This window comes from Sapajus apella, unplaced genomic scaffold (assembly GCF_009761245.1).
Source record: "Sapajus apella isolate SASKATOON/1434 unplaced genomic scaffold, GSC_monkey_1.0 scaffold74, whole genome shotgun sequence".
Lineage (NCBI taxonomy): Eukaryota > Metazoa > Chordata > Mammalia > Primates > Cebidae > Sapajus > Sapajus apella.
The window spans coordinates 9,576,892-9,597,266 of NW_022437014.1; the positions used below are offsets into that span (position 1 = coordinate 9,576,892).

General features: G+C 52.2%; 1 protein-coding gene across 1 annotated transcript in view; it reads left to right on the forward strand.

The window, feature by feature from the left end:
• The window catches only part of PLA2G4E (phospholipase A2 group IVE), a 37,621-nt gene that overhangs the window by 5,077 nt on the left and 12,169 nt on the right, over positions 1–20,375 (forward strand). Inside the window, 10 exon segments of the mRNA XM_032251203.1 lie at positions 2,178–2,250; positions 8,025–8,161; positions 9,713–9,844; positions 10,843–10,883; positions 12,880–13,019; positions 15,330–15,490; positions 15,594–15,680; positions 16,036–16,073; positions 18,311–18,446; positions 20,018–20,154. Of these exon segments, the coding sequence (XP_032107094.1) occupies positions 2,178–2,250; positions 8,025–8,161; positions 9,713–9,844; positions 10,843–10,883; positions 12,880–13,019; positions 15,330–15,490; positions 15,594–15,680; positions 16,036–16,073; positions 18,311–18,446; positions 20,018–20,154 (1,082 nt within the window).

Below are 20,375 nucleotides of genomic sequence, written 5' to 3' on the forward strand. Positions count from 1 at the left end.
AAAAAAAAAAAAAAAAAAAAAAAAAAAAAAAAAAAAATTAAGCCCCAGGAAAGTCTGGAAGGACCAACTTCGAAAGATTGCCTGTCCTGGGCAACAGAGTGAGACCCTGTCTCTAAAAAATAAAAAATAAAATAAAAAGTTCGTCTCTAAGTGGTGGGATTAGACGAACTTTTTCTTCTTCATACCTTGTTTCCCCTGCCCCCAATCCCAGCAGTATTTAAGGAGAGGAGAATTGCATCCTCTCAAAAAGGTCTAAAGCGATTCTGGCCACACAGAGTAGAACATGCAGGGTGGCGTGTGGAGGGGCCCATTCAGAGGCCTCTGTAAATACAGACATTTGGTCAGTTGGCATTTACCATGGGTGCAGGCTGGGAATGGACGGCAATGAAGACTCATCTAAGCCTGGGTAAAATTCTCAGCAAAGAGGCTTCACGTCCCGAGATTCCAACGGGAAAGGCACAAACCAAGAAGAACAGAACCAGGACACCTGAAGAGAACAGGTACGAGGCTGCCCCCTTCCAGAGTGTGCCAGCTCAGAGTGGAAATGCACCTCACCTCTGCAGCCTTGGGCACCTAGGGACCAGAAGAGGGTTTCAGAGTCCAGAAGCATGACTGATGGCGGGGAGGCTTCTGGAGCCAGGGAGAGGCCCCAAGCCAAGGTGTCAACAGCCTGTGACCAGCTTGACCTGTTCTCCCCATCAAAGCCACTGGCCTCCGTTGCCTTTAACCTGTCTGTCTCTGCCTTGTATTCACCCCTGACTCCCCAGCATCTAGCACAGGGCCTAGCACAGAGTAGGTGCTCAAAAGTAATACTCCAGAAGATGGCTCATTGATTCAGAGGAACAATCAGAGGGCTGGCACCCTCAGAGCAACAGAGGCAGGGATCCCCACCAGCAAGCACGCAGGCCCTGAGCTCTGAAGACAGCCCATGGAAGAGATGCCAGCAAGGAGAGACGTGAAACGAAAGCGGCTCCCATAGGCTTAATGCCTGGGCCGAGGCAACGGGCAGAGGAGCACTGGGGCAGAGCCGCGGTCCCTCGGTAGGCAGGAAGGATGATCCGAGGACCCTCTGTGGCTGCAGGGTCCAGAAAAGCTGGTGCGGCTGGGAGAGGTGGTTTCGGGGCCTCTGGGAGGCAGAAAGTCATGGGTCCAAGGGGGACAAAGTAGAGTGGTGGCTGCTGAGACTCAGAGTGCAGGGGCGGCTGGAGAGGGTTGCGCGGGGCTTTACAGAACCACAGCCACTGCCCCAGACACTGCAGCCCAGGGAGGGATCTGGGGGTTCCTTGAGGACCTGGGCTTGAGATGATGGCAGAGCCCCCAGGAGGTGATCAGAGCTAGAAGAGGGGCAGGATAGAAGGAGGAGCATCAGCATGGTGTGAGCAGGGCTGTGGTGTTCCCGCGCCCCAGACGTTAGGACAAGGTGCTAGGGAGGGGGACACCTCAGGGCTCTGGTCCCGTGGGGTGATCATGACCCGCAGAGGCATCTGACAGGAGCCAGTCATCAAACCAAGGACGACTTGAGCTTTTGCCGTCAAGGTACCCCTCGCGAGAAATGGTGAAGCAGCAAGAGGCAGACTGTTTTCTGGAGTATCGGAGGTACAAAGATGAAAAGCCAGTCAGGGTCCCAGGCTCTCTGGAGCGTCCAGGACCTTACAGGGTGAAGAGCAGACAGAAACCCAAGCAAACAAATCCAAAACGGCATGGGGAGCTGGGCGTCCTGGCTCACACCTGTAATCCCAGCACTTTTGGAGGCTGAGACAGGTGGATCACCTGATGTCAGGAGTTCAAGATCAGCCTGGACAACATGGTGAAATCCCATCTCTACTAAAACTACAAAAAATTAGCCAGGCGTGTGGCAGGCACCTGTAACCCCAGCTACTTGGGAGGCTAAGGCAGGAGAATTGCTGGAACCTAGGAGGCAAAGGTTGCAGTGAGCCAAGATTGCACTGTTGCGCTCCAGCCTGGGCAACAAGAGTGAAGCTCTGTCTCAAAAAAAAAAAAAAAAAAAAAAAGTGTATATATATATATATATGTATGTATATATTCAGCATGGGGGTTGCTGTAATGCTGTAATGCAAGTGGACAGGCCTGTGGAGGCAAAGTGAGAAAGTCTCCCCACGGGTGATGGCCTTGGGGTGATGCTTGAAGAGTGAGTCCTCTGTCCTCTCATTCCACAGGACGGGCTGTCTCCATGCCACCTGTTGACAGTGCGGGTCATCCGGATGAAAAATGTCCGGCAGGCTGATACGCGTGAGTATCCACCTCGCTTCTCTCCTTCTGCTCTGCTTACAGGGTCTGGATGGGAGAGGCCCTGGCTGGAGAAATGGTCAGGCGGATCTCTGTGTATGTTGGGGGGGTGGGGTGTATATGTGTGCATGCATGTGCATGCGTGTGTGTTCTTACTCAAGTTGTAGTTCAGACTTTCGGGTTTCTGTCACTCTCCTAGGCTACTCGCTGGTGCTGTTTCCTCGGTGCTACCTGCCCCAAAATCTGTGCCCACATCCAAGAGCTCTGTTTACCCACTGTCTCCTCCCCAAACTTTCTCCCTGGAATCCATTTACAGGGGCACAAGCTTTGCCCACACGGAGCACTCCTTGCTCCTCCTTGTGTTTAGGGCCTGTTGGGGTGAAGTGGAAGGAGAGGCGCATGGGCATCTGGAGCCAGCTGCCAGCTGACTCCCAGAGCCCCTTCTCAGAACAAAGATCTGAAACTGGGCTCTGGGGGTGATGCCAGAGCCCAGAGCACCCGGTTCTGCAGTTCAGCCCAAGGATGTGGCTGGACTTCCCAGGGCTGTTTGGGCAGTGCTGTTTCCTGCAGCCCTAACCTCCCCCTTCATCCCAGCGCCTGCTGCATTTCCAGGTCACGGGGGCCAATGGAGGCATCTCAGGGGGCAAAATCCTCCCATCCCTGTCTTTGGGTGTCGTTGTAAGACATCATGACAACCAAAAGCCCCTCTCCACACTGCCCTCACCTAGCCTCATCCAGAGAGGAAATTGGCCCCAAGGAGGAAAAAGTCTTGTCCAGGCCCCCAGCTGGGGAGCATCCCCACTCACCGGTAAGCATGCCGGAATGACTCAAGGGCCACAGGGACCCCCAAAGGCTAGAGAGGGCCTGAGAGGGGCAGAGAAGACACAGAGCCCTGAGACTGAGTGCACATTTTAACAAGAGGAGCTGTCTATGTCCAAAGCAGCTCTAGAATAATAGGAGACCATGTTCCCATCTTGTCACCAGGGAGGTTAGAGTCAGAGGAGAACACTGAGAGCTGGCCCTTCTTTTTTCCATAAGCCAAGAAAGGCCACACGGAGGGTGTGGGGTCTGATGGGGCAGCACCTGAGCATCCAGGGGCCTGGGGAGCCCAATCTGGGGCAGAGGCTATCCTGAGAGAGGGGAACCATACCCCATGAACACCTGCCTGGTTGGCCTGTGGCCAGAGATCCACACACTACCTGATGCTCCCAACAACAAGAGGGGAAATCCTGGAGGCCCATTTTGCAGATGAAGGGTTAATGATTGCCTAAGACGGAAGTGGTGCCTGATCCCAGGTCTGGAGAGTGTGGGAAGAGAAGAGACAAGCCAAGTGCGGGGAACCAGGAAGTGAGGCAGAGGAGGGATAGGATGCCTTCAAAGTGATGGGGTGCCTGAGGTCTTGAGCAAGCGATTGCATGACTTCCTGAGGGCTCGAATGCAGCCTGGGCTAGAGCGCAGGTGCAGAGTCTGGGAGCTTGCAGGAACCTGTCACTGCAATGCAAGGCTGAGTGTGGATGGATGAGTGTGGCAGGGCCCTGAGCCCCAGAGACAGCAAAGGGACCAAGCAGGATTCCAGAGACAGAGCCCCAGAGGGTGGTGTGTTCAGAGCCCACGCCAGCAGGAGTGGCTCCAGCAGCCTCAGTTTGAGTCTGTGTCTGCCACCTGGCCAACCAATGGGTCAAGAACTTCTCCTCGAGCTTCTTGGGGTCTTTCCCAGCCCATCAGTGAGCAATCTGAAGAGCCAGGGAGTGTCCCCTGGGCCTGGGACATGGCCGCCTCTCTTGCCCATGCCATGGAGGTCACTCAGACACTTTCCCACTCTTGGGCAGGGTTCACCCTCATCCTTGGGACAACCCAGCTCCCACATATCCACAGCAGCGCTTGCATTCCTCCAGCTCCTTCTGTTTTTTCTTTTTCTTTTTTTGGAGACAGAGCCTCACTCTGTTGCCCAGGCTGGAGTACAGTGGCTCAGTTCCATCTCACTGCAGCCTCGACCTTCTGGGCTCAGGTGATCCTCCCGCCTCAGCCTCCTGAGTAGCTAGGACTACAGCCATGCACCACCACACCTGGCTAATTAAAAAAAAAAAAAAAAAAAATTCTTTGTGGAAACAGAGTTTCACCATATTGCCCAAGCTGGGTTTGAAATTCTGGGCTCAAGCGATCCTGTTTCAGCATCCCAAAATGCTGGGATTATAGGCGTGAGCCACCACACCCAGCCCTCCACTCCTTTTGAGGTGTCTGTCCCAGCCCCTCCAGTCACCTGGCCACACGCCCCCAGCTGCATGCCTGCACCTGCACAGTCAGAATTCCCAGTGTTCAGGGCCCTTTCTTCTGTCTTCTTCCTGCCACACCTGTCACTCAGCGGGTGACGGGGCATGAGGAAGGACAGGCAGCCAGAGAAACAGGCTGTGGCCTGGCTCTACAAGCCTCCTCCTCCCTTCCCTGCATGCCCCTCGGGCACGCAGGCTACCTTTGGGGTACCTGGTCCTCTTTGGGAACCCCCTTGTTGCTTACATTTTCCTCCATTTCCCCTGGGGAACAAGCTGGAAGGCACATGTGGCATCTCAGAGTGCCAGCCCCAGTCACGTCCTGTCTGGATTCCACAGTTGCTGCAGGCTGGGCTGTGTTGCTATCTTGCCCGGGTTACATTTAAGACTATCCCAAAGCCTTTTAGGTCCTGGCTTACTCTTTTCCCAAAATTTTCCCTTCTAGTTTGAATCCAACATAAACAGCGCTCCCATTTAGTCTTGTAACTTGTACCTGAGTCTCCTAAGATTTCAAAGAGGCCAAATGGCAATGAATACACAGATTCAGGGCTGACTCTTTCTTGATAATTGGAAGAGCCCTGGGCCAGGACTGAGAGACCATCAGGTCTGGAAACCTCCCAGTGGTCAGGAGTTTTGTTTCTCTTGGGGAAACAAATTAAAACCCAACCAGCACCCCAAGGGACATCAGACAGGTGTCCCCAGAGGTATTAGAGAGACAAAGTTCTGGACATCTGTAGAGATGATTAAGTAGCCTCTGCCACCCACATTCCAGGAAAGGAGACATGTCATTCAGATGACTAAACCTTCTGTCACTCCAAGAGAAACAGAGATTAGAACCTATCTGTACCTAGGAAATCCCCGTAGTCCATGAAATTCTCGGAACCAGGTCACCGTTGCCTAACCATTCTTCATTGCTGGGGGTGGACAGAGGAAGCCGCTCTCCACAACACAACTGAAAAAGTAATGCTTGGAATGTGGATGTCTGATCCCTCTGGTCTCTGCCAAGAATGTTTCTTTTTCTTTAGTAGACGTTTAAGCCTTAGGCCAAAACTACTGAGTTTTTATTAATGGGTGTAGTGGGAGAGTTTTAGGCACGGACTAATGATAGGAAAACAATTTCAGAGGGAAGGGGCCTTCCAGGGCCCATCAAATCGTGGGTGCGAGGCAAGTGGCAGAGCCAGTAAGTGTGGAGCTGGCCGGTCCCTGCCTGCAGGCTCCCAGCGGACAGGAGACAAACGTGAGGGGTATGGTCCAGGCCTGGGAGGAGGGGCCAGTATTCTAGGAAAACCACGGGAGGGGTTCAAGAGGGCTGAGAAGGTCCCCAGTGAGTCTCCATATCAGCAGAGCAATGAGACAGGCTGACCTCTTATGTATCTGCAGTGATGCATCTGTACCTGTATCCTGTGGCCTCAGTGTGATGGAGTCCAAGGAGTCCACCTGTTATTGCAGTGCAGCGTGGGGGTTCTCCCGAGGAGAGGAGCAGGACTCTGGGCTCAGGGATACCTAGCCCAGACTTGGGTGCTCAGGAAAAGCTTCCAGAGGAGGTTCCTTCTGAAGGCCCCAAGAGGCTAGCCAGGCTACCCATGCGAAGGCTGAAAGCAAGGCAGCCTGACACCTTTTCATGCAAGTGATTGTGTTTGGCTGGATTCTAAACTGTGAGTGTGTGTGTGTAAGTTTGAGTGCATGCTTCTGTGTGTGTGTGTGAATGTACATGTGTGCACATGTATACATACTAACACACAGAGGGCAGGGGTGGGTATTAGGGAGTCTGGAGAGATGAGGCTGAGGTTGGGGAAGTGGGCAGGGGCAGTCACTCTGAGTGTCTGAGACTCCTTCCTGAGGGCAGAAGGGAGCCCCTGATGGATCCTAAACTGGGGAGTGGCATGGTCATATCTAAAAAGCTCACTGTGGCTTCTCTTTGGAGAAAAGATTAGAGTGGGGCAAGACAGGAGATGGGGAGCCCATCTGGGAAGTGGCCCCAGAGATCACCGTGTTCTGCACCAGCACAGTGGCAGGGTAGATGAGAAATAGGGGGGCCCAAGAGAGACAAAGGGTCAAATCAGCTGAAGTTGAGAATCAAGGATGACACTGGTTTCTGGCCTGGACGCCTGAGTGATGATAAGGGAGAGCAGGTTGAGCATAGAGGGGATGAATAGGGTGATTAGGTCATCATTTTCTTTTGATTCTGTTTGGGTTTCAGTCATTCTTTTTGTCTGGATTAAGCGATTATGATGACATCTAAAGTATGGCATCATCTCACCTCTATTCAATAGGAGGAGGGCTGTGCATTCCGTTTGACTGAATGGTGAGGCCTCAAAGATTAACCAGACTTCAGGGATGAAATCACAGGAACGCCTGTGGTGTAGATCAGGGCTCTTGATTCTGATAAACCTTTCACTGTGGTGACAACACAGGGCGAAGACAGCCCTGGCTCCACTCTCATTAGTGACTATTAATAATTAAAAACTAGTTTAAATCAGTCCTACCAGTGTAGAACTCCCATCCTCTTGCCAGCTTTACCATCGAGAGAACTCTCTGACACTGCAAACTGTGTTGGCTTTCACCATTTCCTACGTATCTGGTGTGTACCCTGGGACTCACCCTCGCCGATTGCCAGGAGAGTGACAAGGGCAGTCATGGCCCCTCTGCCTCCTTCCTCCCAGGTAGAATGGAGCAAGGAGCCAGCCTGGGCTGCTGTTTTCACCCTATCCCTTCTGCTGCTCCAGGTGGAAGACTTAGGAGACCTACCCTCATTTTGGGAGGGCTTGTTGGGGTCAAAGCCTCTGTCCCTTCTCCAGAGCATATCCAGCAGCGTTACACTTGGGTTGTTCATTTAGAATGAAAAAGAAATACATGTCCACAGAGGGGAGGCTTTCTTGGGCCATAACCTCATCCTGTAGATAGGATAGGTATGAAGAGCCTGGCCAGATAAAGTGGAGGCACTAAGCCGTATTGATCTAGCATGATCTAGGTTCCTGCTCCTAGATCAGGCTGAATGGCTAGTTTCACTCAAGTCCTTGCCCACTGGAGCCCTTCTTGGCCGACTCCCAGCAGACTGTGTTCCTTCCCATCTTCGCTTCTCCTCAGCCCAGAGGGAGCACTTGGTCCTACTTTGGTTTACCTGGTGCCCTGGGCTAACACAATAAGTAAACTGGACCCTGGGGGCTGGTCTTCCAGATCTTACCTTGTCAGAGGGAAAACTGTGTGACCATACCTTGTTCAAAACCAGCAGGTGTTTGCTCAGAGACAAGGGTGCTTCTGATAAGAGTCAGGGGCCATCTGTGTCTATCAGAATGGCCAGTGGGACTGGGTCACCCTCTGTGAGACCCATCGCCTGCAGTCTGTGACTTCTTGGGGTTCTGGGTCTCTGGAAAGTTAGACCTATGAGTAAGGAGAGGAATCGGCTGAGCTAGGGCCAGGCTCTGGAAAAGGCTTGCCCGAAGATCCCTTTTGACTCTACATTTTCTCCTCTCTGAACCTGGATGGGTTCCACTTATCTTTCTTGGACAGTGAGCCAGACAGACTGTTTTGTGAGCCTCTGGCTGCCCACTGCCTCTCAGAAGAAGCTGAGGACTAGGACCATCTCCAACTGCCCAAACCCAGAGTGGAATGAAAGCTTCAACTTCCAGATCCAGAGCCAAGTGAAGGTGAGACACGGAGGACTGCACCTGTCTGCCCTGTCTGCGTTCTATTCCCCTCTTGCCCTCTTGTCCTTCTCTTTGCCTCTTTGTTCTTCTGCCTCTTTTTCTTCTGTCTACCTCTTGTCCTACAGACCTATCTTCCCACTCACCCACTACCTCCTTCTCTCTGTCTCATGGTTGCCCCTCTCTGAGTCGATTTATCTTTCTAGCTTTTTCCCCTAGTCTCTCTTGTCCTACTTGTTGCTGAAACTAGGTGTCTCTTATCCAAAACAGATTGTATTCCCAGAGCCTTCTCCAAGCAGGGAAATACACAGAGTAGAAGAACAATTCTATTCACTAGATCCGAGGCCAGTCTAATTCCAGCCAGAGGGTTCTCTCCCTCTTAAAGTCTTTTCATATTGCTTTATTATTTCCATTTCTTTGGGTGTGTATTCTTTTATTTGTTGAGTTGCTTCATAGGATTGGTCTACTTCAGCTACGTGATAAGTCTAAGTTGAGTTCACATCTCGGGATAATTACCCTTTGAGCCTCTTGAGTTGTGACAGCCTCAGCAGAGAGCCCTTAAGATAAATTTGGTCTCATGCTAATGGCATCAGCCCCAGTCTTGAGGTGCTTGAGGCTGGACAGCTCCACCTTACTGCTCCCAGGTTTTAGGGAAACTTATTTATTTCTTTTACATGACATACCCTTTTTGTTTTCAAGAATGGCTTTATATTTACTATTTTTACAATATCTCTTCTCTCACACATATGAGGTGGTGAGGGAGGAGGACTTAGATGTGGGCTCTGAGCAGCTGGGTTGGTCCAGTAATTACAAGGTCAGCAATTACATCCAGTTGGGAACCCCCAGAACTACCTATGCCCACTAGATGGATTTCAGAGGTAGGACCATCCTCAATCTGCATCTCCCAGGATCCTTGGATCAAGAGGCCTCGGAGGTTAGTCCAGGTCACAAATTGACCTAAGAGTTCAGCTAGATGACAGGATAGTGGCTTTGAGGCCATCCATGAGAACTTTCTAGGGGCAGATGAGTCAAAGGATAGCGTTCACAGACCTCACACCAACCCCACGAATTATCAGAACCCCTACAAGCTTTGCCACCTCTCTCCCTGGAGTTTTAGATGTTAGCTTCCCTGATCTGGATTTTCTAGCACCAAAGGGAATGTCTTCAGGCCCAAGGGCCCAGTGCTGGCCACATTCTATATCCTGGCAGGGGCGTGCTTCTTGCTCTTTCCCATCCCTCTGTCCCCTCAGGTGAAATGAAATCCTTTCACACTTCACAGGTCTCTGCCAAGCTTGTAAAAGAGGCAAAATTCTCTAGTAGGAGAGTGAGAGCAGAGGGCCACAAAGGCTTTGGGGAGTTGGAAAGGAGGGAATAGACACTTTCCATCCTTGATTCCTTTTCCACCATGTGTTTCTCACGTCTGAGAAGGGACTTCTGGGCTGTCTCTCGTCCCTCTGACCTACCTCGTTGCTAGGACAGAGGTCAGGCTCCTCATTCTGGGAAGGGCTCAATGCAACCATGGTGACCAGACTGGCATCCTTCCTTCTCCCCTAGAACGTGCTAGAGTTGAGTGTGTGTGATGAAGACACAGTGACACCAGATGACCATCTCTTGACAGTTCTCTATGACCTCACCAAGCTCTGTTTCCGAAAGAAAACCCACGTGAAGTTTCCACTCAACCCACAGGTGGGTGCAGGGGTCCAGGCCCTCAGACTCTGCCCTCATCATAACCTCAGAGCTGCTGCTTATTCCCACAAAGCCATTCCCCAGGACCTTCTCGCTGCACACAGTTAAGTCGCGAAAAGATGGTGCTGCTGGCTTAAATTCCAGCCCTGTCACTCACTGTGGGAGGCTGTAAAAATCACTTCCTGAGTTCCTACTTCCTCATCTCCACAATGCTGATAATAATACCTACTGCACAAGGTTGTTGTGGGGCTTAAATGAGAAACCATAATCCAGGCACCCAGCAAGGTTTACAGGACGCAATGGAGATGTAGTAAGTTCTGGTTCCCCTTCCTCCTTTTCTTTCCTGCAAGTCCCATTGCTGGGGTGGCCCCAGGAACAGAGGACAGATGAGGGTAAAGGCAGTTGAATCTGCAGATCAGAGACAGTCAGAGCTGGAGCCCCCAGGATGCTGTCAATTCAATCATTCACCCAGCACTTGAGTGGCTGCGAGGGGCCAGCACCGTTCCAGGCACTGGGTCCCCTCTGGAACTAGCATCTCTGCCCTCACCTAGCTTACATTCCGGTGGGGAAAGTGAGGCCCAGTGAGGCCCCAGCTTGCCTCCGGTTGCACAGAAAGAGGTGTGAAGGACTCCGTGAGGGAAGGAACGGGCGCATCTCAGCGCTCCCTAGCCACAGGCACTGAGCCCCTTGGGAAGGTAGGAGAGTGGTGGGAATCAGGAAAGTGACAGAAGGGAGCCGTTCTGGGGCAGAATGCACATGCTGGGGCTGGGGGTCGGCTCCACTCCCCGATCTCCCCTGGGCTGCCAGTGAGGCTCCTGATATCATAGACTTGCAGACAGAGATTGGCAGAGGAGACTGCAAGTGCATTCCATGGCAGCAGGGCAGCCGTGGGGGAAAGATGGAGGCATGTTCCCAGGGGCGCCCGCAGCAGCAGAGGGCTCTGATTGACAGAGATGTGCAGACACCACTCACAGCCACCTTCCCTTCCTCCCCACCAGGGCATGGAAGAGCTGGAGGTGGAATTCCTGCTGGAGGAGAGGTGAGTAGGCTGGGGCGCCGGGGCCCACCAAGGTCCTGACTTCTGGCAACGAGCATTTCAGAATCAAGTCGGCCCTTTTGCCTCCCACCCTCTTCCAGTGTCACTCCTGGAACTAACCGTGACTTGTCACTGTGCATCAGAATCACTGGGAGCTTCTCCATAGCGTAGGAGCCAGGGCCTCACCGCACTTACCCAGCTCTCCTGCACTCAGCATTGCTTTAAAGATCTAGCACTCTGGCCAAATGGAGTCCTGGGGGTGGCTTCCAGGAATACTCCCTGCTACCATGGTGATGGAGGCCTTGTTGAGTCCCAGCTGAGAAGGAGGTCGGAGGCCAGGGGTCTCCTCCTTGACCAGAACTGTTAGAACAAACACCCCAAACCCTGGCCTCAAACGGAGGCTGCCCCCTCTGCAGCCAACTCGAGAACCAAGTCAGTGGGAGGCTCAGGCCCACCTTGCAGGGTTGTTGCCAATCATTCCCTTTTATTATTATTATTTTTTTGTAGACAGTCTCACTCTGTTGCCCAGGCTGGTAGGCTGTGGTGTGATCTCAGCTCACTGCGACCTCTGCCTCCCAGGTTCAAGCGATTCTCCTCCCTCAGCCTGCCTAGTAGCTGGGATTACAGGCATGCGCCACCACACCCAGCTAATTTTTGTATTTTCAGTAGAGACAGGGTTTCACCATAATGGCCAGGTTGGTCTCTAACTCCTGAACTTGTGATCCACCCGCCTCGGCCTCCCAAAGTGCTGGGATTACAGGTATGAGCCACCGTGCCCTGCCCCAATCATTTTCAATTAGGAAAATGACCCAGGGTCCTGGAGATATGACTGTAGCAAGGACCACAGAGCTGGAGGTCTAGAAGGAGAGAACAAAGAGGAAAAGCAGGCAGGCAGGCTGTAACTGGGCAGCTCGTTCCTCACTCCTCCGTCTTCACCTTGTGATGAGCCCGGGCACAGGAGGAGAATGACAGGTGGGAGACAGGACAAGAGGGCCCGTCAGCTGCCACTCAAAGAATCCTGTGCCTAGGGGATCTTCAAACTATGTGAGGGAACTTACTTCCCATCAACAACTGATTGGCAAATTAAAATTGACTTTATTTATTTCACATCGAAGAAAATCAAAACTCTCCCCTCCAATTCTTGATTTGACAGGATTTTTAGAGGGCGGGGAAAACTCCTGGGCTGAATTAGGGCTTGCAAAATGAAACATGTCATGCTTGGTAATAAGAGTTGACCTGGTGAAACTCCATCTCTACTAAAATGCAAAACATCAGCCCGGCATGGCGGTGTGCACCTGTAATCCCAGCTATTTAGGCGGCTGAGGCAGGAGAATCACTTGAACCCAGGAGGCAGAGGATGCAGTGAGCTCAGACTGAGTCACTGAGGTCCAGACTGGGCAATAGAGCGAGACTCTGTCTCAACAACAACGAAAACACAACCGAGCTGATCTGGAGACAGTCATCTTGGGCTTAATTTTGACAAGGGATGCTGTGGACTCTGCCAGGCTAATTGAAACCTTGGAGGCTTATGTTCTCGATTTTATAACACAAGCACATTTAACATTCACCCTCTCGGCTGGGTCAGATTGTTAAATGCATAAATTAAAAGCACAGAATGGAGAAAGGATGATTTTTCGCTACCAAACTGTTTATGTGTGCTCTAGCTGGTGGGTTGCAGCCATTTCTGCAACCTAGTCATTCTAACCCCGTGCAGTTGCATCGGGTTGGACATAAAAAAAATGTATCCTTTAAAAAAAAGAATAGAACTCTTCTACTCTTCTAACCTATAAATCTATTTTTTATCAGGACATTTTGTTTCAAATGTATGCCAGTTTCTTCCCTGACAACCTATAAGGCTAAGGTTTCTGTGGCTAAGATTTTTTATGAGAACAAAGAAGGCTCTGTCATTTCATTGTTGACGCTATGTATTCCCTTTGTCACCTTTAGAAGAATCCAGTCAAGAATGCTAGAACTGACCAGGAGTTCTTTTGTTTTGCAGCCCCTCTCCACCTGAGACCCTCGTCACCAATGGCGTGCTGGTGGTAATTGTCTTCCTGGGTTCCTGTTGCTCCAGAGGCCACAGCTGGCTGCTGCTCTCAGGGAAACAGAACCAAGGGAGAAAACACTGGGCCTAGCTTGGTCCCTGTCCCATCCCAAGCCCTGCAGGAGTTAGACTAACTGAGGCCAGCCAAGTGGGGTGCAGGCAGCACTGGGGCACCACCTGGGGCTTCTGTACAAAGGGACAAAGTAGCTGGGACATCACACTGGCCTGGCACCCCATATCCCACAAAGATGACCTTCCCCTTGAGAATCTCCCCAGTAAAAGAACCCACTAAGTGTGGCGTCCTCTCGGACTCAGTCTTGGTCCTGTACCCCATAACCCCAGTAATTCTACAAGCACAATTTTCTTCTTTTTTTTTTTTGAAATGGGTTCTCACTCTGTCACCCAGGCTGGAGTGCAGTGGTGCTATCTCAGATCAGGGCAACCTCCGCCTCCCCAGCTCAAGCACAACACCACACCACACCTAGCTATTAGTTTGTATTATGCAAAGACAGGGTTTCACCATGTTGCCCAGGCTGGTTTCAAACTCTGGAGCTCAAGCGACCCACCCTCCTCAGCCTCCCAAAGTGCTGCGATTATAGGTGTGAGCCACCACGCCCGGCCTACCATCACAATCTCTGTATTAAAAACTGTTTCAGAGCCAGGCATGGTGGCTCATGCCTATAACCCCAGCACTTTGGGAGGCCAAGGTAGGAGGATCACTTGAGCCCAGGAGTTCAAGACCAGTCTGGGCAACATAGTGAGACCCCATCCCTATGAAAAAAAAATACAAAAATTAGCCAGGCATGGTAACATATGTCTGTGGTCCTAGCTACTCGGGAGGCTGAGGTGGGAGGATTGCCTGAGCCCAGGAGGTCGAGGCTGCAGTGAGCTGTGATTGTGTCACTGCACTCCAGCCTGGGTGACAGAGCAAAACCCTGTGTCAAAAACAAAAATTCATAATTCAGCTGTTGGTACAGCTATTTTAATTAAATACATCCAGTGCCCCAGGGTTCAAGGAGACCTCTCCCTCAAAAAAAAGAGTCTTTAGGAATACATGGCAAAGGAGGATGATCTGCCTCTCCATCTTGACGAGGCCATTTTGTTGGAAGCTCTCTCTTTGAAAGTCCAGAGCTGAACATTCCCTCAGGTCAGATCCCCGGCCCGCAACCAAGGACCAGACCCTTAGTAAACTGTGACCGTGGATCCTAGACATCCTAGGCCAGCTTCATGGTCAAGCATCCTATCTCTGAGTGAGATGGCATGGTTTGATGGGGTTCAGAAACTGTGCTTAACACACCCTGCATTCCCCAGCATCAGCCCCCAGCATCAGCCCAGTCGAACCAATGCTGAATTTATCTGCTGGTCCCTCCTCTCCTCCCTTCAGCCCAGAAGACGGAGGAGGTGGCTGGTGCTCAGATGCTCAGTGACCCTCTCTTGTTTTTTACAGTCTCGACAAGTCTCCTGCCTGGAGGTTCACGCACAGTGCAGGAGGTGGAGGAAGAGGGAGAAAAGTGAGCCGTTTTGCCTTTTCTGCCTACTGGGGGACAAAGGGGAGCTCCTTTCAAATCCCATCAGCATTAGACTCCGCCTGGTCGGGGGCTTCCCTGGCTCAGGGGGACCAAATGCTTGGCCAGAACTCCTCAGAATCATCTCACTCCCAGGGGTTATGAGCCTCTGACCTCCAAGTCTGCTCAGTAAAGGGCCTGTTCTCCCAAGTACCCACATAACCTTGGAGTTCCCAGGCCTGATGAGTGTCCCAGGCCTGGGGTCCCAGTGCTGCCCCCTCTGTCCACACTTGTCTGTGCTGTACCCTGCCAGGACCTCAGGTTGCCTGGGTCAGTGAGGTGGTCAGCACCTGAGGCCCAGGGCCCCTCTAGCTATGCCCCTTCGTCTAGGCAGACCACAGTTCACAGAGTCCTAGCACTTTATAGCTGGCGGAGACCTAAGAGATCCACAAATACCAGACCCCCGACCCTACTCCCCACCCCACCCCACCCCATGTTGCCCATGGAAGGGTACCAGACATGAGGGAGGGAGGGAGGGCAGATAGAAGAGCCCTCTACCCCAAAATCGGCAGTGTGCTGACAGCCTGCCTCCTCTGCTGTGGGCAGGTGACTTTGGGGCATCTTCTAGCAATACTGAGCCAAGAACTGGTTCTGAGCACCTTCTCAGCATCGTAAAGGGTTTTCTGGGGACCATGTTTGTCCGCATCGTCATAAACCTCATTAAAATGCAGATTCCGGGGCCCTGCCCTATCCTATAGATTGAGACTCTGAGGCATTTGAACAGTGCCCCAGGTGATTCTAAACTCCTCCTGGACGCCACCTGAGAGGCTTTCTGCTGGACCAAGTGGGGGTGGGGAGTGAGAGGCTCCCGGGATCTCACCCCCTTGTCCTCTCTCCCAGCGAAGGACCTCCTGGTGATGGTGAGCGAGTCCTTTGAGAACACCCAGCACGTCCAGCCCTGCTCAGACCCCTGCAGCCCAACCTCTGCCTGCTTCCACTACCCCAAGTACTTCCAGTCCCGGGTGCACGTGGAAGTGCCCAAGAGTCACTGGAGCTGTGGGGTACAAGACGGTGGCCGCTGGGGGAGGTGTGGAGGACTGGGACAGGTGGGGGGTGCCAGAGGAGCCACGCAGCCCCTCTCACAGAACCTGCCCATCCCTCCAGCTTTGCTGCTGCGGCTCTCGCAAGAATAGCCCCATCAGCCAGCCCCTCGACTGCCTTTCAGATGGCCAGGGGATGACCCTGCCTGTGGTGAGTGCCTGGGTCTGGGAAGGGGCCCTTGAGCTACTTCCCCTGGAGCTCCTGTGGCAGGAAGATGGAGAGAGTCTGAGGGGTACAAGAGAGAAGGTGGCTCGTAAGAGTTGCTCTCAGGTAGGATGGAGGAGTCTTGTGGGGCAGGAGATTGACAAGCTACAGTGTGGCCCAAAGACCATATGGAGGCAGAGTTGGAGATGGTGGGGAGATCGTGTCCAGAAGAGGGAGGCAGGGTTGGAGCGCCTGTGTATGCGTGTGTGTGCTGCGTGGGGTCTGGATGGACAGTGTGGATCTGGGGCCACTTGGCTCTGAGCTGTCACCTCTGACAAGCTTTTCATTTTTCCCTCCCCAGGGCGAGAGTTATGAATTACACGTGAAGTCTACACCCTGGTACAGTACCCTCATTCTGTCCGAGGCGCTCACTTATTCACACTAGTGGGTGTGGAGTCGTATCTCACTGTGGTTTTGATTTGCATTTCCCCTATGCCTAATGATGTTGACCATCTTTCCATGGGCTGGTTGCCATCTCTTCTTTGGATATGTTTCTATTCAGATTCTTTTCCCACTTTTTATGTGGGTTATTCATGTTTTTATTGCTAAATTGTAAAAGTGCTTTACATATTTCAGATATAAATCCCTTGTCAGATATATGATTTGCAAATATTTCCTCTTATTCTATGGCTTATCTCTTCACATTCTTGGTGGTGTCCTTTGAAGCACAAAGGACTTTACTTCTGATGACATTTATTTTTTTGTCTTGCCTGTTGTGCTTTTGGTGTCACATGTAAGAAACCAGAAATCATTGCCTAATCCAAGGTTCTGAAGTTTTCATTTTTTTTATTTTGAGATGGAGTCTCGCTGTTGCCCAGGCTGGAGTGCAGCACGCACAATGTCGACTCACTGCAACCTCTGCCTCCTAGGTTAAGCGATTCTCCTGCCTCAGCCTTCCTAGTATCTGGGATTACAGGTGCACATCACCACATCTGGCTAATTTTTGTATTTTCAGTAGTGATGGGGTTTCACCATATTGGCCAGGCTGGTCTCAAACGCCTGACCTCAAGTGTTCCACCCACCTCGGCCTTCCAAATCCCAAAGTGCTAGGATTACAGGCATGAGTCACCACCCGCCACCAAGGTCCTGAAAATGCGTTTCCATGTTTTTTTCTAAGACTTGTATAGTTTTAGCTCTCACATGTAGGTTTGTGATCAATTTTTAGTTAATTTATCTATACAGTGTGAAAGAGGGGCTCCACCTCATTCTTGGCATGTGAATATCCAGTTGTCTCAGCACCATCTGCTGAAAACAACATTGTTTTCAGAAACCTTGATTGTCAGAAATCAAGTGGCCGTGATTTCTGTTTACACTTTGATGAGCTATTTGCTCTTGGACAAGTCCTTTGCCCTCACTGAGTCTCCGCTTTCCTCATCTGTACATTGAGAGCATAACAAGGATCCTGTGCATCACTGGGTTGCTCTGAGGATCCAGCGAGGCAGCACATGCAAAGTATTCAGTGATCCACATGGCAAGTGGGGCGCTCAGCAAACTCAACTAATGTTATTGTTATTACTGTTGTACTATTACTCATTCCCTGCTGAGGCCAAAGAAAGAATTATTTTCTAGCAGCCATTCTGCAGCCCTGTGCCAGACAAAGAGGAGACATGATGGAAATCTCCCAGGCCCTGCCTTCAAGGAGATGTGGCTTTATTAGTGAGCCCAGGCTCAGTTAGAAATGGTCAAGGTCTATCTATCTGCAGCCACTGGGGAGCTGGGCCTTGGAGGATGCACAGGCTGGAGGTAGGCAAAGGGAGAACACTTCTGGTGAAGGCAGGGGGCTGTGCCAAGGCCTGGAAATGGGACTGCTTCTGGGGGCTCTGAGACGTAACCCAGCAGCTCTGAGGGTAGCTTGCAGTGGGCTTGCAAAGGTTAAGCATGGTCTTGGATGCCAGGCCGGGAGTCTTGGGACAGGGATGTAATTTAAAAAAAAAAAAAAGAGGGCAAGCATTGGGCATATCACAGGCTTCTGCCCCTCCTGCCTGCAGACCTGTGAGCTGACACAGTGAGATCAGGGATGGGATGGTTTGTCAGCTGCATACACACAAAGGATAATCGTTATTCTAGGAGCAGGAAGAGCTCATTGAAGAATGTGAGTTCCATAGGAAGAGGGAGTTTCTTTATCTAGTACAGAAGAGTCCATACTGTGGGAGCTTGTTCAGAGGGATCTGGCAAAATGATCTCAGGGCCTCTTGTCACCATGCCTGGCCCTGGGCTAGAGAAGCTCCCTGGGGAAGGCTTTCTGGACTTTCTAGATCTGGCCGAGGAGACAGAGGACTGACTCAAAGCATCCCTAATGCAGTGCCAGCAGTTATCTTTTGTTGAGTACCAGCTCGCACTGTGCCTGCCAAGGCTTTGGGGGCTTTGCATTCGTTATCTCTTTAAGTGCTGCAGACAGTGCTGAGAGCTCAGCATGATTCGCCCCACTTTACAGATGAGAAAGTGGAGACCCCAGGTCACAGAAGTGGCCCATGGCAGAGCTAGGCTTTGGGCCTAGGTCCAATGGACCCCAAAGCCATGTCTATTTTGGGGAGGCAGAGACTGCATGCCCACTACAGGGTCCTCTCTCCCTACAGCCCTGAGACACTGGACGTGCGACTGGGCTTCAGCCTGTGCTCAGAAGAGCTGGAGTTTCTGCAGAAGCGGAAGGTGGTGGTGGCCAAGGCCCTGAAGCAGGTGCTGCAGCTGGAGGAGGACCTGCAGGAGGATGAGGTGGGTAATTAGGGGTGGCCAGCCTGGGCCCAGCTGGTCCTTCCAGCACCACACCCTGCCAGCCAACCCAGGCCCTGCCCCGCCCCAGGCGCCACCTCCATCGAAGAGTAGCCTCAGCTCTTACTGCTGAGGTTCAGGCAGGTGACAGCTGTGCTGGAAGTGACTCTGTTTTATATTCACAAAGGAAGGGGAGCGCCGCAGCGGCTCCTCCCAAGCACTGAGAGCTCCTGCGGTGGCTAAAGTAACCTTACCCAGGGACAAAATGCCCTCCTCATCCCCACCAAGAAAACATTTTAAGCTGTACCACCTCTTGCACCCCATACCTCCACCCAAAAGGCCTTAGGTCCCCCTCTCCCCAGTTATCTCTCTTCTCAGATCCACACAGGTAGACACGCTCCCAGCAATAACAGTGCTAGGAAGGTGGAGAGAAGCAGCTTGCACCCCTAGGGCCTGTCCCTTCTTCCCACAGGAGCAGACGATGGTGCCTCTGCCAGAGCCCTCGGTTGCCTCCCTTGCGTGGACCAAGGCCCACACTCCCCTGGGCAGCAGGCAAGCCCTCCAAGTGCCTGCCTTCTGAGGCGGACCCTAGGTGAGGACAGAGGCCTGGCACATGCCCGAGGAGGACTTGTGATAGGGCTTTAGCCAATGGAAGGCTCTTACAGCCCCAATTCAAATGAAACACATAGAGTAAGTCTTGACAAAGAGCCCTTTCCTCCCTCCCCTTTTTTTTGGGAGGGGCAGCTTCTTGCTCTGTTGCCCAGGCTGGAGCCCAGTGGCACCATCACAGTTCACAGCAGCCTCCACCTCCCAGGCTCAAGAAATCCTCCTACCTTAGCCTCCCAAGTAGCTGGGACTCCAGGAACCAGCCACCATGGCTGGGCAAATTTTTCCTTTTTTTTTGTAGAGATGGGGTTTCCCCATGTTGCCCAGGCTGGTCTTGAACTTCTGGACTTAAGCAATCTGCCCACCTCGTCCGCCATAAATGCTGGGATTACAAATGTGAGTCACTGTGCCTGGCCCTATCTTTAGGGAAACATTCCAGGGGCCTCTTAAATCTCCGTCAACCCAGCGCTGGCAACCCTGCTCCTTCCCACTTCACCAGTCCATTGATTCTTGGCATTACCAGCACAGTACCTGCTGAGCAGTTGCCATGTGCCAGCCTGGTGCCTTACACCAGATCCAGCTACAGAAGATGTTGGTTTGTCCCATTGAGGGATCGCACATTAGTAGGATTCTTGAACAAGCTGCCCACCCGCCTTGGACCCCAGTTTTATCATCTGTTAACTGAGAGCTGGAGTAACAGTGCTAAGAACTCTGCTAGACACAGCTTTCTGTGGTTTACCAAGCCTGTGTTAGGCTGCAGAGTCCTTCGCCGACACCAGAGCTGAGGTCTATTTCTAGACCCACTGCTCTGTGGAAAGGCAGGCTTCAGGTAACTCAATGCCGCACCCCTGCCCTCTGTAGCCAGCTCTGCTTCCTCCATTGTTCTTTCGAAGCTGCTGTCATTCTAAGTCTTCTCCCCACTCTTGGCTCTGGAGCCTTCCCCAAACACCTGCCTCTGTGTCCCCCAGGTGCCGCTGATAGCCATCATGGCCACTGGGGGTGGAACAAGATCCATGACCTCCATGTATGGCCACCTGCTGGGGCTGCAGAAGCTGAACCTCCTGGACTGTGCCAGCTACATCACTGGCCTGTCGGGGGCGACCTGGTAAGGACACTCGAGCCACTGTCTGTGGAGCCCAGAGCAAGCCGCAACAGGCTGGCCTTGGGTCTCAGGTGAAGCTCCTCCCACCTCCCACCCCGAGATAAAGTGACTCCTGAAGCCCAGGGAGCGCCCCACGTGCAGCGGTGTGGCCTTGGGCATCCAGCTTGACTCCTAGAAGGCTCAGTTTGTGTGTCTGCACAGTGGGGATAACAATAGCTCTGACC